Source organism: Epinephelus lanceolatus, chromosome 2, assembly GCF_041903045.1.
Source record: "Epinephelus lanceolatus isolate andai-2023 chromosome 2, ASM4190304v1, whole genome shotgun sequence".
NCBI classification, from domain to species: Eukaryota; Metazoa; Chordata; class Actinopteri; order Perciformes; family Serranidae; genus Epinephelus; species Epinephelus lanceolatus.
The window spans coordinates 29,394,100-29,410,296 of record NC_135735.1 but is presented as its reverse complement, the minus strand read 5'-3'; the positions used below and the strand labels follow the sequence as shown (position 1 = coordinate 29,410,296).

At 42.4% G+C, this 16,197-nt stretch overlaps 1 protein-coding gene across 1 annotated transcript; it reads left to right on the top strand.

Moving 5' to 3' along the window:
- The first annotated feature begins 5,485 nt into the window (after nucleotides 1-5,485).
- Nucleotides 5,486-16,115, top strand: depdc7a (DEP domain containing 7, paralog a). Its single transcript, XM_033618108.2, has 9 exons — nucleotides 5,486-5,605; nucleotides 8,675-9,137; nucleotides 11,125-11,255; nucleotides 11,375-11,567; nucleotides 12,903-13,123; nucleotides 13,300-13,442; nucleotides 13,523-13,648; nucleotides 13,955-14,033; nucleotides 15,028-16,115. The coding sequence occupies exons 1-9, from the start codon at nucleotides 5,590-5,592 to the stop codon at nucleotides 15,249-15,251; spliced, it is 1,596 nt and encodes a 531-aa protein (XP_033473999.1). The 5' UTR covers nucleotides 5,486-5,589; the 3' UTR covers nucleotides 15,252-16,115.
- Nucleotides 16,116-16,197: the final 82 nt, after the last annotated feature.

Genomic DNA, 16,197 nt, shown 5'->3' with positions numbered 1-16,197 from the left:
CCGGGTACACCCTGGACAGTTCACCAGACTATCACAGGGCTGACACATAGAGACAGACAACCATTCACACTCGCATTAGCACCTACGGCCATTTTAGAGTCACCAATTAACCTAACTTGCATGTCTTTGGACTGTGGGAGGAAGCTGGAGTACCTGGACAAAACTCACACTGACAGACATGCTGGAGTAAATGCAAACTCTAAATTGGAGGGCTCCCCCACCCCAAGGTTTGAAACCCTCCACCCTAGGGTCCAATCAGGAACCTTCTTGCTGTGCTAACCTTTGCACCACCATGCCACCCAGTTTGCATACCAATGGAATAAACTCTACCTAAACCAGCTACAACAGTAAAATGTGACTTAGGCAGGACCTTAAAAATGCCCTAATTTTAATTTTAGAAATATTAGGCTTTAAAAGTCATTAAGGAGCCTTAAATTTGAATTTGTGAGGTCTCTATTGCCACAGACATTAAATCTAATTTAATTTATCCATCTTTTAATTTCTGTTTATCAAAATGAGCCAAGCTCTTCTGCATGATAGTCCACATTTCTGATGTTACAAATCTTCCATCCATCCATCCATCCATCTTTATGCGCTTATCCAGGACCGGGTTGCAGTGGCAGCAGGCCATGCAAAGCACCCCAGACGTCCTTCCCAGCTCCTCCTGGTGGACCCCAAGGTGTTCCCAGGCCAGATGAGATGTATAATCTCTCCAGTGTGTTCTGGGTCTGCCCCAGGGCCTTTTACCAGTGGTACATGCCCAGAGCACCTCTAACGGGAGGCGCCCAGGAGGCATCCTGATCAGATGCCTGAACCATTTCAACTGACTCCTTTCGACACAAAGGAGCAGCGGCTCTACTCCGAGCTCCCTCCAGATGTCCGAGCTCCTTAACCTATCTCTAAGGCTGAGCCCAGCCACCCCACAGAGGAAACTCATTTCAGTCGCTTGTATCTGCGATCTCATTCTTTCAGTCGCTACCCAGAGCTCATGACCATAGGTGAGGGTTGGGACGTAGATGGACCAGGAAATCGGAAGCTTTGCCTTCATGAGTGAGGGTAGACTGAGGAGGGTTTAAACTTACCACTAAACCTAATACTGCCTTTTCACTTAATAGTAGCATTTACATGTTGGCAAAATGTGGATTAACCTAACTTACTCTAATAATCACATTCCAACAACAACAAAAAGAACTAGCACTGCACAGGAGTACCGTTATGCTACGTACCTTCATACTTTACCTGCAATGCTTGAATAAGAAAAAGATGCCTTGAATTTGATTAAATATTTTTGATAAAACATTCAATTTAAGTGTTGAATACCTGCAGACCCTGTTACACTCGGATGCATCTGTGTTATTTTATGTCATATTTTGTATCAGTTACAGGGGGCAATTTACTGCAGAGTGAGAACTTGTAGCAAAGACGTGTTTTACTCAAGCAGGATTTTAATCCATAACTTTTACTTGTTAAGGATTAATATTACATTGTGGTGTTGGTATTTTTCCTTGATTAGGGGATCGGAGTACTTCCTTTATCGCTAACATCTGAGACATTTTTTCCACGTTATTCCCTAAACAGAAACTTGCATATCTTTTTAGTGGCACCAAAGTGCTTCGTCATCATCATACTGTAAGCAAACTATGACTTGACCAACAATCCATGACCGATAAGTCTGAAGGGGAAAGAAAGGGAAATATGCAGGGCTTTCCGGGCACATGGAGAGAAGCAGGAGAGTAAATATTACTTTGACCTTGTGGACTAGAATTTCTGATTCTATTAACCAGGGTGCTCTCTGTCTGCTCTCACTCTCTCATTCTCCGTCTCATTTTCTGTGTTGGTGTAAATCATGTTTCCTGCTGCAGCACTGAAGTCAGCTTCGTGGCAAGTTTACTAAATACCAGCACAACAGCAATGCATTCTTTTGAAGAGCTGTAAAACCAGTTAGGCCCTCGACCAAATCACTCCAGGTGAATGCACAGAGTTACCTTTCATTTAAGGTGTGGTTTTTCTTTTATTACCTTTGCTTGGACCCAATGGCTGTGTAAATACAAAATATCTCTACATCATTTACAGCAGCAGAAAATGTGAGTTTACACACATATACAGCACATTAAAACTTCAACAGAGTATCCTGCTGTGAATTCAGCGCTCAGAGACAGTCTGATGCAAGAAAGTGACAAGATTATGAGTCATACTTCACTGTGGCGACAATGTCAAGTGTTACTGTTGCAGGAGTAAAGAGTCGGGTTTACTTTTGTGACCTAATGCAAACGAGATAAGATTCAGATATGATGTCATGCCATTTTTATATCGGGGAAATAGGGTTTTACTGGAGCAGCTTTTAAAGCTGTTAAAGTTTTATAGCACTCATGATGGGATGTTGGTTTTGGAATAATAGTGCGTCATTAAATCATTTTCATTCCTGTATTTAGCCATCATGGTAATTGGGTCTGATTAATGATGATTGATCTTTTTAAGTCTGCTCTGCCTGTTCTTTCTTTCTTTCTTTCTTTCTTTCTTTTTACCTTATTAGACTGCACAAGGAGAGGGATGCAAAAAAAGGTCACCAGCCAGACTCAAACCAGCCGTATGATCAAACTTCCTAAACATTTGTATTTTCAAGTTAAAATACTTCCGCATAAACAGTGCAGACCAACTTCTTGTCGGCCCATGTGCAAATGCATGTGTTTGGGATGTACTGAGCATACAGCTGGATAAATGAGACTTGGATTATACTGCACGAGTTGTGGGAGAGTTTGTAAACGGAAGTTTTGATATAGCTTTGCTGTTGTAATAGGTCCAGTGTGTAGGATTTAGTGGCATCTAATGGTGAGGTTGCAGAACTAAACTTCTTCCATGTGCCATGCATGAAGGACAATTACAGTAGCCAACACGATAACAGGAATAACCCTGTCTAGAGCCAGTGTTTGATTTGTCTGCTCAGGGCAACTGTAGAAACAACATGGCGGACTCAGTGGAAGAGAACCTGCTCTCTACGGCTCCACCCTCTGAGCTTGCAGACCGAGCCCTTGCCGACTTCAGTTGTAGCCTACATAGTGTGACGTATTTACTGTCATCACATAAAGTCCGCGAGGGCAGAGACTGCAAGTGGACGATGGACAACCCTTGAGACTGTTTTACTCGTTGCCATGGAAACGTTTAGTTATCACTGCTGTCATATTCATATTCTGTCATATAAGTTGATGAACAGTGCCTACTCATCGGTTCCTGCAGATAATAAGATATAAATCCCTTGAAGAGCCTTTTTTTGTGACTGAACAAAAATGTATCAATACATCTCAATATAGCAGGCTACAGGGGTTCAAAAACAAATGTTTGTAATGTTTCTGTATCATGATGTGGTTGAATATTATTTCTGAACCACACAATTCAAGTAGCATTTTGATAGCCTATAACTATCAATAAAAATTTTACACGTTAACAAGTTTTTGTTTCAGCAGTTGAAAAAACCACAACGTCATGTCCGTATTGCAATGAACTGTGGGTCATTAAATCAGTGAAGTCTGCTTAAGTCTGCACCTCAAGCAGACTCTCTGGAAGTCTGCAGAAAGTCAGCTTGAGGCCCCATGTGGACTTGATAAATTGTGGATTGGACAGCCCTCAGCACTCCCAGACTTCCTGCAATGTTGGCGAGCCTGCAAATACGGTGAAGTGTGGACATTTGGATTCTGCCTATGTAGATATAAATGGATAATTCTAAGGTAATACAAACATGATTTTTGGGGTGTCGGTGGCTTGGTGGTGGAGTGGGCGCCCCATGTGCAGGGCTGTTGCCGCGGCGGCCTGGGTTCGGGTCCGGCCTGTGGCCCTTTGCTGCATGTCATCCCCTCTCTCTCTCCCCCTTTCACACTTAACTGTCATGTCCATTAAAGGCAAAAAATGCCCCCAAAAAATCTTTAAAAACATGATTCTTATTTTTAGGTGATTATAAACTAATGACATTTTATACACCATTTCTGCCAATAGATGGCCCTAAACCCTACACACTGGACCTTTTAACGTGGTCCCCCTTTACACCAGTTTATCAAGAATTTTCTCCAATGTTGGAATCTTTGTTTACGCTGGAGGCATGTGTTGGAGAAAACAAAGTTTTCCACGGGAATTCAATCTTCAGAGTCAGCAACTGATATACAAATTGTCATACTGGGGGTGAAGTATTCCTTTAACCCCTGAGCCATGTGGATGTCTCCATTTTATATTCTTAAAGGGGTACTCAAGCAATTTATTACTGCACTTGGTGGACACACAGGTGACAGATTGTTTATTTCTTAGTGGAGCTCAAGCACCAAAAACACTGCAGCTCAACAGTAAGTGAGGGAGACAAAAAATGTCCCTCTGTGCTTTGTCTGGGAAGGCAAACTATTGACCTTCTGCTTACAGCTCTCCTCTTATCAAATGAGATCTCTTCCTTTTTTTTTTACTGCCTGTACATTCTCACTTGACCTGGTGTAAAACAACATTTCTTTATGTGAAAGAGGTGAAGACGACAGTAATCAAACCGGTTTGCACGCCTCACCCTGTTGCACCATACTTTTGTCTCATGATGACAGTCGCTGTCTTCCTTTCTGTCTCCCTTTCAGCGAGTGACCAACATTGGGTTTACAGTGTCAGCTTACTGCTTTTCCATTGTCAGATTACACCTCAGGAAAGAAAGCACCAGGTCAGAGGCTCACTTTGTGAAATCTGTCCCTACTACAGCTCCTGTGTGTTTACTCTGGGCTTTGTACATTTGTTTACGATGACGGTATTGAGGAATGACCTTCTGCCTGTATAGATGACCCCAGGTTGGATCACTTTGACACCCACAGCACCTGCAGTCACGTATTTAAAGACTGTGTCACTCCAGTGTAGTCTTGTTTTGGCTGAAGGACAGAGGAAACTGTTTTCCCCAAAACATTTCCATTCATATATTTTGTGTTTCCTTGTGTATCCTTTAAAAGTCAGTCATTCAAATTGCTTCTGGTGGCTGCTGTTTAATACTGTGGGTCTTTATCAGACCAGATTTACTTCAAGTGTTGGCTTTAAGGGTGTTACTGTGTGAGTGAAAGGTTATCTGACAACTTCCTGGATTTTTACCATTTCCTTTAAACTGAAAGATTTTGATTTGACAAGTAAGTAAAATTTAGGAGGAAATATATTATCAATTGCCTGTGGCTACTCAACATTGCTTTCTAATGACTAATGCTTCCATGTGATAAATGAAAATAATCTGTGCCACCTGTAAAGTTAAAACAATCCACAGAAGGAGCTTTGGTTACACCATGGTAGCACTGTAGTGTGCCTGACCATGACTTTTCCTTATTTACAGTTTCAGCTCAGGAAGAAATGCCCAAATGTAAACATGAGTGAGTTAATGTGCCTTTTGTCAGACCTCAGGGAAACACAGACAGGCTCATTATCACGTTAATAATACCCAGGGAGGGCGGTGATTGGCTCATGAATAATATATCTCAGTAGGAGGGGACGGTTTCGGGGTTGACTGGAGTTAGTTGCGTGCGTCACGTTGTGAATTGAAGACCAAGGACATGGTCTGAATGGCTTTTTGTACAGTCACTGGAGGAAGTTTTCATGCACCGAACACCAGGTAATGCAATTTTACTCACTTTAAAATGACCAGAGAAAGACTAGATGTTGTTTATTTACAGCAATGTTTTAGTTGGGCTTGTTCAGCTGTGTAACCTGCTGTGTGGGGTTGGGGTGTTTAAAGAAATTACATTTCCATGTGTCGCCTGCTGCTAATTCGGATTTATTAGAAACTAATGGTTTCGCAGTAGAAATGTAATGTGCCATATTTCAGTGATGTTTACGCGCACCGTGCGTCTGGGAATATTTGTGTTACTACTTCTAATAGGACTAGGGGCTTAATGCGCATCGAAATGTTTCTACTAAAGAGTGTTTGTTTTTCTAAAATATGGTTACAATATTTATATCACCATTGTTTGGGCTTTTTGTGACGTTTTTTAAAGTACATCTATTAGATAGGCTATTATTTAGGATACTGGGTTTATTAAAGTTTAATTGTTATTAAATACGTCTCTGATGAGTTTTTAAAGTCGAATAATAGCAGCATTGAAGATCTTTGACATTTGTCATCAGTCGACTCAGCAGTCTTCAGTGTTTGTGTTAAAAAACTGGTAAAACAGGGCAATTACGCATGTGTATAGGCCACCATAGGTTATCTATACCACACAGGATACGAGGGTTCAAATTCATACGGGCCAATGGTGGTTCAGCTTCTTCATATTGTGCCCCGAGGCTTCATCGGTTAATCTTGCTGGTCTCAGCATGTTGGAGGAATGAAGGTATCTGCCACAGGCTGTTATCAACCTGCTGGTCTGATGGTGCCAAAGCGCATTTTCACCGCCTCAAATCATTAGTCCGGAGCTTGGTGCAGGGTCTGTCTGGCAACAGGGCTCGGAAATTAACTCCATGCGTTTGCTTTGCTGCGAGCGATAGTACAGCTCAGGTTATGAGCGTGTTCTCAAGAGGAAGATCCCCCTGTGTTGACTGCGCTGCTCCCTCTGCGGTTATTTACCTCCACTGATGTGTGCAAACACACGGCGCACTGTTGTCACAGGCTGAATTGCAGGTCAGTCCCCTCTTTTCATCATCCTGCAGTCAATCTGTGTGTTTTTTATAAAGAGGACCAAAGTCACAGGGAAGAAGTCTGGCGTCAGCTGTGTAAACTGGGCTCAAATCTCAGTCTGGCTCAAGCAACAAGAGGTGACAGGGCTCAGCCGGGTTCCCAGGATTGTTCTGACCCACACCTGACCCCCACTCCTTTTTTCCTTTTTAACAAGCATTAATGGATATTGATCAGATCCGGATTAATTGTGTGACTGTGTAATCCAGGGACCCCTGGTGGGAGTCTCCAGATGGTCCTGCTCTAACTGTCTGATAATGCAGTTTGTTTCAATTAGCTGACCAAAAAAGTAGTTCAGTTTAGGACTAGATGTTACAATCCCTGATGCACATACTTGAGACTGTGAGTGGGGGTAGTAGTGCCGTTTGGTGGTCTGAATGGGAGCCAAAGGGCTAGATGGATAGAAAAGTAGAGCCAAGCCAATTCCTGCAGGATATTTGCATAATATGGTCACACTTAAAGATTCTTTTCTCAATCTTTACAATGCAAGAAACATTTGAATTCTTTGCATCATCAGCCTGTTGTAGTTCTTATAACTCCTATTATGCATACAAGCTGTTGAAAGGTGCTCTTCCTCAAACAGCTGCTGCAGCCCCAGTTGTTCTTCCCTGATATGCAAATCCCCAGTTCAGGACAGTTTCTTCTCCCCCAGAGGTAGACGCAGTTTGATGTAGATGTATCCCATTAATCAGCAGATCACAGTGATATCTCCCGCTCACCTTCCTCGGCTCTGTATGAGTTGTTGTACTTTCAAAAGGAGTGGGCTGAACATCTGTGTGCTGCTGCACCGTTCCCGAGTGTTTTTGTCTTCAACTTTTACAGATGGGTCAGTAATAGTATTTGTCATGTTGCGTTATCATAACATGGAGCCTGGTCTGCTGCCGACAACGCCTGATTTATGTTCCCAGGCCTCGGCGAGCCTCTCAGATCCTCCCCTAACATTTGCTCAACGAGCCTTAAATGTTTCCTGTTGTGAGATGAAAGCCGCACTACCCACTAACGACCCACTAAGGCCAGCTCTGTTTTCTGTCATTGGTCTGGTTTGCGGTGGATGACAAAAGTCATTTTCCCTCAACAAAGAACCACTAAACACAGATGAGCAATGTTGAGATACTGCATGATGGAGCCTTGTCAGTGTTTGATTGCATGAATCACAGAGTGATTTGTGCTGGTGGCAATGCACTCCGTCCAGTGGAAAATACAACATGAACACATGAGGATATCTCTTATGATAGAAGGCTGTCAATATGAACATTGTCTGTGTTTCCTTGTGGGTGTGTGATTGAGTGTAACGTGAGTAGACAGATAGCATTGGGTGTCTGATATGGTAAGAAAATCAGGCACAGATAATGTTGTTTTCCTCAATCTCTTTAACCCATACTGGCTGACTGCAGCCTTTGAATCTGAGGTGTTAAACATCTGTTAAGTGAATTAGAACAAAGCTTTGGAGCATTAGCGTGAGATGCACCCCTGTGAGAGGATCCTGGACCCTTGAGCTGTTACACCCACATACAGTAACATGAAAACTGATTCTGTGACATTACACAGAGGAGAGGGAGTGTGTTTTTGGTAAAGACACAAAGCACCATTTCCTGTATTTTGTGAGAAAGTGCTCAGACAATAGACAAAGCTGAGAATGTCGACTGTGGAAACAACTGAATCATCCAAAATACTTGTGTTAAGGAAAGTTGAGCAAGAAATGTAGAGGTTTTACAGTGTCTGTGTGTATTAAAGTTTATTTTCTTAATTATGCAGTTGATTATTTATCCCAATAATTTGGTTAATTTCATGTGATTGACGGTCCAAAACCCAAAGATAGTAAATTTACCATGATAAAATCAACAGTAAAATAGCAAATTCTCACATCTGAGAAGCTTCCAACTAGCTCAATGGAAATTGTTGATAAATTTCCTATCAGTTTCCTATTTGATTGCTCAACTTATTCTTAATCCTTTTTCCTTTGCCTCTGATTGTCTTTCCCACCATCCGTCCGATGCCTCCCTCCATCAGCACCAGGCATGGCTGGGAAACCTTTCCGTGCCACCTACATCTGGAGCAGCATCATCTCCAATCTCCACACTCATGTAGAGGTTAAGCGCCGGCGCCACAACCTCAAGTCCTACCATGACTGTTTCCTGGGCTCAGAGGCCGTGGACGTGGTGCTGGCACACATCACCCTGAACCGTTTCTTCGGTGATGAGGCGGTGCCCCGCTACAAGGCTGTGCGTCTCTGCCAGGCCCTGATGGACTCGAGGGTGTTTGAGCCGGTGGGCGTTAAAGTATTTGGGAAGGAAAAGAAGCGAGCCACATTCGAGGACAGTAGCTGCAGTTTGTACAGGTTCCTGAGCGCGACGACTGGCTCCTCATCACCGCTGACCAATGCCAAGTCTCACTCCACTACCACCATCGAGAGCGGCTATGACTCACCAAGCATGAGCAGGAACAAGAATGGATACAGTCCATCACGTGAAAGGTACAGACTAAAGTCATAACATCTCCAGGTCTAATTTTTGATTTGCTTTGTTCTCCTCCCTCCAGAGCTAATCCCCAATCTAGTATAGCTTTAGACTGGGTGCCTCTGAAAACCAGTGAGGCATGACCACAGGCTCTTGAAGTCCCATCATGCAGTCATGTCTTGATACTGTTAAATTCCAGTAACCCCCTTAATTACCAGTGTGTGGCCATCAAGAGAACCAGATACAGCATCGGAGGCGGGGCCCTTTCAATCTTATGAAAGTTGCTCAGTTGTGCATGAAGACAAAAAAGTTAAACCAAATTATTGGATCTGGACCCATAGAGTAGGCATGCTACAGACTCTCAGGAGCTGAGCGTCTAACTTCCAGTTTAACCCTCTGCAAACTTGAATGTGAATAAAAATGTTTAAGGTTCTTCTGGACTTTCCAAATGTTACTGGAGCAAATGGATCAAATCCTGATAGTGAAATAAGTCATTTTGCTGGGGTTAAAAATGTATCCACTGATTTAAAGACGTCTTTTTCACAATGTAAGTCAATGGGAAAACGTCTTTTTGGCCACATGGCATCAAGTGACAGACCTTAATGTTGTCTTTCCATGGTTTGGCCACCACAAAACATGGCTTTAAAGCCCAGCACAGTTCCTTCTAGTGTGCAGGATTTAGTGGCATCTAGCGGTGAGGTTAAAGAATTGAAACTTCTCCCACGTGCCAAGCATGTAGGAGAATTATGATGGTGTGTTTGACTTGTCTGTCCTATAGGCTACTGTAGAAAGAACATGGCAGACTCCATAGGATAGGACCCGCTCCCTGTGTAAATATTAACGGCTCATTCTAATGTAACAAAAACACAATGATTCCTATTTTCAGGTGATTATAAACTAATGAAAACGTATAAATGTTATATACCACTTGTGCCAAGAGATGTCCCTCAATCCCACACACTGGACCTTTAAATTGCAAAATCATAAAGTAGTTTTAAAATTGAAATAGACTGGAAATATGGGGGAATGACTGCAACAGAGGTTAAAAGATATCTTCTTACTAACACCTCTAAAGCTACTAATTAACATGTTATATCTTATTTGTATATGATACTAAAACATTATGTGCTGGAGTACCACTTCTTGGCTGGCAGCATGCAGAGAGTGATGAAAAGACTCCAGGGAGGTTTACTTAGCAAAGCCAGGAAATAGTCTGGCACATAACCTACATCCTAGATCCTAAATCTACAGTGTGTCTTCGACTTAAAATAGAGATATAACAAATCAATTAGTGAGCTTTAGAGGTGGCAGTGAACAGATTTTGTTACAGAGCAATGCTACCTTTTCCCCCCTGTTTCTAGTCTTTGTGCTAAGCTAACTGACTGGCTGTAGCTTCATATTAACCTTACAGAGATGACAACAGAAACTCTCTAAGCAAGAATGTGAACAAGTATTTCCAAATATGTCAGCCTACTCCCTTAAACTCTGTTGATTCTTCTGTACTTTGAGGCAGCATAGTTAAATTCTGGGGAGGCTGTCGAGCATGAAGCAAAGACAGACAGGATGCATTACCCGTGAGGTGCTAACACATGGCCTCAGCACTTTGTGCTGTTGTGAGAGTGACAGCTCCGGACTGGACCTGAGAGCAGGCCTCGCTAATGAGAGATGAAAGATTCAGAGGAGCCATGTGCTGTTACGGTTTAAATAAGGCTTATGTAATTTGCAACGTGGGCCCAATTTAAGTCTTCTTTCGAATAACGTAGATAAAGAGAAAAGGCTTCACATGTCCTATTTAATGTTCATCATAAACTGTTCGATGCTGGAAATTGAGCATTTACTTTGCCTGTTGGATATGAAATGACCAGAGTCACAACAGCACTAAATTGTCACTGAATCACAGCTACTAGAAAACATTGCAGCCTGATGCTGAATTTGTTCTTGTAATAAGTATGTATTTTTTCTCCAATCATTTCCGCTGATTGCTGTTATTATGTGACTCTTCAGACAAGGGGTGCTGAGCTACTCCACCCACTCCCCTGCAAAAACAGACAAAGCACTGGAGGACGTGCTGGGAAACCTCAACCTGAGCTCCACTATCACCCCTCAGATGATCAATCTCGGTCTCTCACAAGAGCGTAAGTGGTCTTCTGTCTGAAGAGAATGACGTAAATCGGCACTGTGTTTTCACTCACAGTATGTGTCTTACGTGTCTGTGTAGCCATCACCCTCATGGCTTTTAACTGTGTTTTCACAGTTGTGGATGAGGTGTGGCACCAACAGGCGGTGTTTAGGCTGCTGCAGCTGGTAGAGCTCCCCCTGTTGGAGAAGCTGCTAGAGGGAAAAGACTCATCGAGGCCTCCCCTGAATGGCATGGACAGTGACTCGGACCTGTTATATACATCAAGCTACCTAGACCGAGAGGTCCTCAAGGCCTTCAGTGAAGCACAGTAAGTCCTCTCATAAAATCACATGAAGGATATGTATGTAAGGACTTTGTGTTTCTGTTTGTGTTTTGCCCTGCCCTTTAACTCATATGAAAATATGAACCTTTTAAGCACTGATGTGCTGATTTGAATGTAAAATGATGATTAGGTGTCGAGGATAAAAAACCATTTAAATGTTGGCTAGTCACAGAAGTGATGGTAAAACAAACATTGCATACAGTGGTGGTAAATAAATGAGAACATGACATGTACTCAAATACTGTATTTAAATACAATTTGAGGCACCTGTACTTTACCTGAGAATTTCCCTTTAATGATACTTTGTACTTACCTATCTTCCTCTGCTTTTCAAAGGGGCTTATTGTACTTTTTTTTACTGCAATTCATTTATGTAAAAGCTATAGTTGCTACTTACAGTGTAGATAAAGATTTTGAATACAAAACGCGTGATCAGTTTATAAAATATGATTGCAATTTTACATTATAGAGTAAACCAGGGATGCTCAGCTTGCTTTGCAAGGAGGCCACTTTTGCAAAATGACAGTAGGCCAGGGGCCAGTTAATTAACAAGCATTGATAATATTTATTTAAATAAAATTAATAAACGAGACAAATCCCTCGCAGCAGTCCTGCACAGGTCAGGTAGATGCAGAGGTGCATCTAGGATTTGAGGACATTTGGGGCTTAGCCTGGTCCTCTGTTGAAGGTTCTGAGGGATCCCCCCTTGCACCTTTATTTTTAATAAACAAGCAATTTTAATGTTTTTTTTAATCTACTCTGGCAACCTATTTACATTTTAAGTACAAGAAAATCCCAGTGTAAATCAGTTTATTTTAATTGTGAATTAGAAAATGGTCAGTGGGCCACTCGGCACCCTCAGGGCCAGATTTGGCCTGCAGTCTGTAAGTTGAGTATCACTGTGCTTAACTATGAGGCAATTAAAATCTGCTTGTTATATTAAACAAACTGGAGCTTACATGTTAATGAACGAATAATATAATTATAATATGAGACTAACAGGGGCCATTCTGCGTAACTGGTACTTTTACTTTTGATACCTTTTATTGGTAATACTATTATTGTATTAGTGTTTTTATAGTGTGGTGTTGTTACTGCTTCTTGTGTAAATAATCATGATGAAATGTTTTTTTACCCCTGGTGATCAAAAAAAAGTAATCTGATTTTAACCTTCATGTGTTTTCACCTGTAAACGACCAAATCCATGCTTACTGGAAGCAGTCGAGTTTTCTCTAAATCACTGAAAGCCAAGAGCTTATCTGGACCTTCTTTTTGTCTGTCGGCTGTGTTTACAATCATTACACTTTCCTCTCCACTCAGGGCTGATGAGTGGATGTCGGGGGCAGTCGACTGTCTAGAGTTTCTGCCTGACGAACTGGTGGTGGAGGTGAGTCGAGGTTTGGCCAGCTGTGTTGACGACTTGCTCAGGTGTAAGAGTCTGCTCTATGAGGTCCTGGCTCAGCATTACGGACACATACAACAGCCACCTCTGCTCAGCAACCACGTTTTTGACATCCACTCTGGCATCTCGGAGCTACTAGGTAAGAACTACTATACTTTGGCGTCCTGTTGTTTTCAGGAGGGTTGATGAGGCTTTAATAGTGATGCATTAAGGCAGGTTTCATATATTTCGCAGCCCATGCCAGGTTAATCACAGGGGTTGCTTTTCTCAAAGCTCAGCATTTTCATCCCTGTATTTTCTCTGGTCTTTTGTCAGTGAACGGCAAACAAGAGCAAGCTCTAGAGGCTCTGCAGCTGAGCCTAAAGCTGCAGGACTCCCGCAGCAGGGAGGAACTACGCAGGCTCCTGAGATTCATGGCTGTCGCAGCCAAACCACAGGAGGTCAGACTGCACAAAGAGGTGAGCACTCATCTGCCTCTCCTGTGAGTCAGCGCAAGTGTGTGTTTGATCTTTGTTAAGTTGAAATATTTTTCTGTCAGGTTGAGAACAGAATGGCGGTGAAAAGGTCTTTCTCAAGTGCTATCGTCTTCAGCAGAAGACTCTCCAAAGGAAAGGTGGACCTAATGGTTCTGTTCATGATGGATAACCACCGTGATCTGTTCAAAGTGAGTGTTCCTAATTCATCTCTTTGTGTGTGTGTGACGTGTGTGTCCGGCGTTGTGGGAGGGACGTAACAATCCACATCTCTGTGAGAGAACTTAGTCATTGGGTTGATAAAATGCTGCTGTACACAGGCTGTTTAGAAAGTTCTCAACCCTTACATCAGATATTACTTGAAAGAGAATACATTCAACAACCACAGACTAAGTAAACATAATAATTCTACTTGTTATAATGTATTCATATTAAAATTGGATCTTTAAGTCAAGATAAATAGAAACTTACGTCTTATTTTGCTCTCTTTGCACCAGATTCCTGTTTCATTGCACAAGATGGTCAGTGACAGAATAATGAATATTGTGACGGGGAAGGATCCAGATGTGATCACAGGTTTGTGGATTTTCCTTGTACATATTCACCAATCAGCCGCAATATTCAAACCACTGGCAGGTGAAGTGAATAACCTTGATCATCTCTTTACAATCTAATGGTATGCTGGGAAACCTTGGGTCCTGCCACCCAAACACTGTTACAGACCAAATCCCTCTCTCATGGCAACAACACTCCCCAATGGCAGTACCTCCCCGTAGAAGGACAATGGGCCATGCCACATCGCAAGAGCTCATGGCAGCAACCTGGCCTCCAAATCCCCAGATCTCAATCTGATCAAGTATGTGTGAGACATGCCAATACCCAACCTCACAACCCACAGGACTCAAAGGATCTGCCTCCAAAGCCCTGGTGCCAGACACTGTAGGACAGCCCCAGAGGTCCTGTGTCCATGCCACGTCAAGCGCCACACCACGGATCGAACTTGGCTCTGACCTGTTGAGGCATGGACACAGGACCTCTGGGGGTGTCCTGTATTGTCTGGCACCAGGGCACTGGAGGCAGAGCCTTCAAGTCCTGTGGGTTGTAAGGTGGGGTACTGGCGCATCTCACAGATACTTGATCAGATTGAGATCCTGTGTCCATGCCTCGACAGGTCAAAGCCATGTCAGATCCGTGGTGTGGCTGTTGACCTGTTGAGGCACAGACAGAGGACCTCAGGGGTACCGGCACGATCCATGGATGCTTGATCGGATTGGGATCTGGGGAATTTGGACGCCAGGGTGATGCCTTGAGCCCTTCGTAACGGTCTTTGGGCCATTCCTAAACAGCTTTTGTGGTGTGGCATGGCGCATTGTCCTGGGAACTGGGGACAAACTTGGTCTGTAACAGTGTTTGGTGGGGGACATGATCAATGATATTCACATCACCTGTCAGTGGTTCTAATGTTCGGTGTTGATCTTACACCATCTGTTGCTTTGAAATGCCTTGTTATAAGTGGAGACAAACTCTTCCTTGATTTAATTTGAGTTTGTCCAATCTCTCCTTACTGCAGGATCAACATACTGCACAAGAGTGAGCACCAAGGCCTACTCAGAAACTGCACAAAAAACCACTAAAGAAGAACTCTGGACGTTACTCCGGACAGTACACGAGAACCCTAAACTCTCGGCCAAAGAAAAAAGACGGCTGCTTGGACAGTTTTATAAAGGCCACCCAGAGATTTTTGTTCAGTACTTTGGAAATAGACTGTCGACTGTCAACATGTTGCTACAGTGATATTTATTACTTCATGTATTATAATGTAAAAAGAGGTAGATGTAGGAAAGAACAAAAGCTAATGTGATGTTAAGATGTGAAGAAGTGCAGTGTAGCATGTGGATTTTATTCGCTTGTATGTAAATAATTAAGACTACTGAACAAGAATGTGAATTTCAATTGTGAGACTCGTGATAAGCTGCGATATTTAAGGACATATTTCATTTCATTTCAGATATTTTATTTGGTGCAGGACACTAACATGAAATGTCCTTGTCAGTTGTATATGAGACTGTTACTTTTCCAGAATGACAAATGAACCAAGTGTTCTGTTGAGGTTTTTTTTTTTTTTTTTTTTTTAAAATGTTTTCACACTGCAATGCGTCTTGACGGAATTCAGACAAGTCTGCATAAATCATTTTTCAATGGATGTATTCTTTGTGCTTGTGCAATAGGAACAGTGTTAGCAATAAAAATGTGTCTGTTCATGTGGTTTCTCATATACACTGTGATGCACAGTGGAGCTATGTCTCGAGGAACGGAAATTTGAACCTGGACATTTGAAAGTCTGATGTTGTGCTGTAGTGAACAGTCGGAGGCATTCATGAGAATCAGCCCTCTGGGTTGTCATGTTTGTTGCACCATATAAGAAAACAGATGTTTGTAAGGTTTTTTTTTTACTCAAACTTAAAAAAAGCCACGTTTTAGTGGTGTCTTCAGGGTTCTGTTTTAAATAAGTTTTACGCACTCCCTCTAATCGGCTGAGGAAATGATTTCCACATTTCCAGGTAACAAAAACATCCCCAGACTAAGTTTAAACCACTCACATGTTGATTGTATTTTGGCAAAGCTTAATAAAATTCAACAGGACTTGTCTAACATTCATACGTGTACATTTCCCCTTTTTAATCGCAGACACAAAGTGTGTGTATTCTGATGAAAAGAGAACAAATGTAACTTATCCATA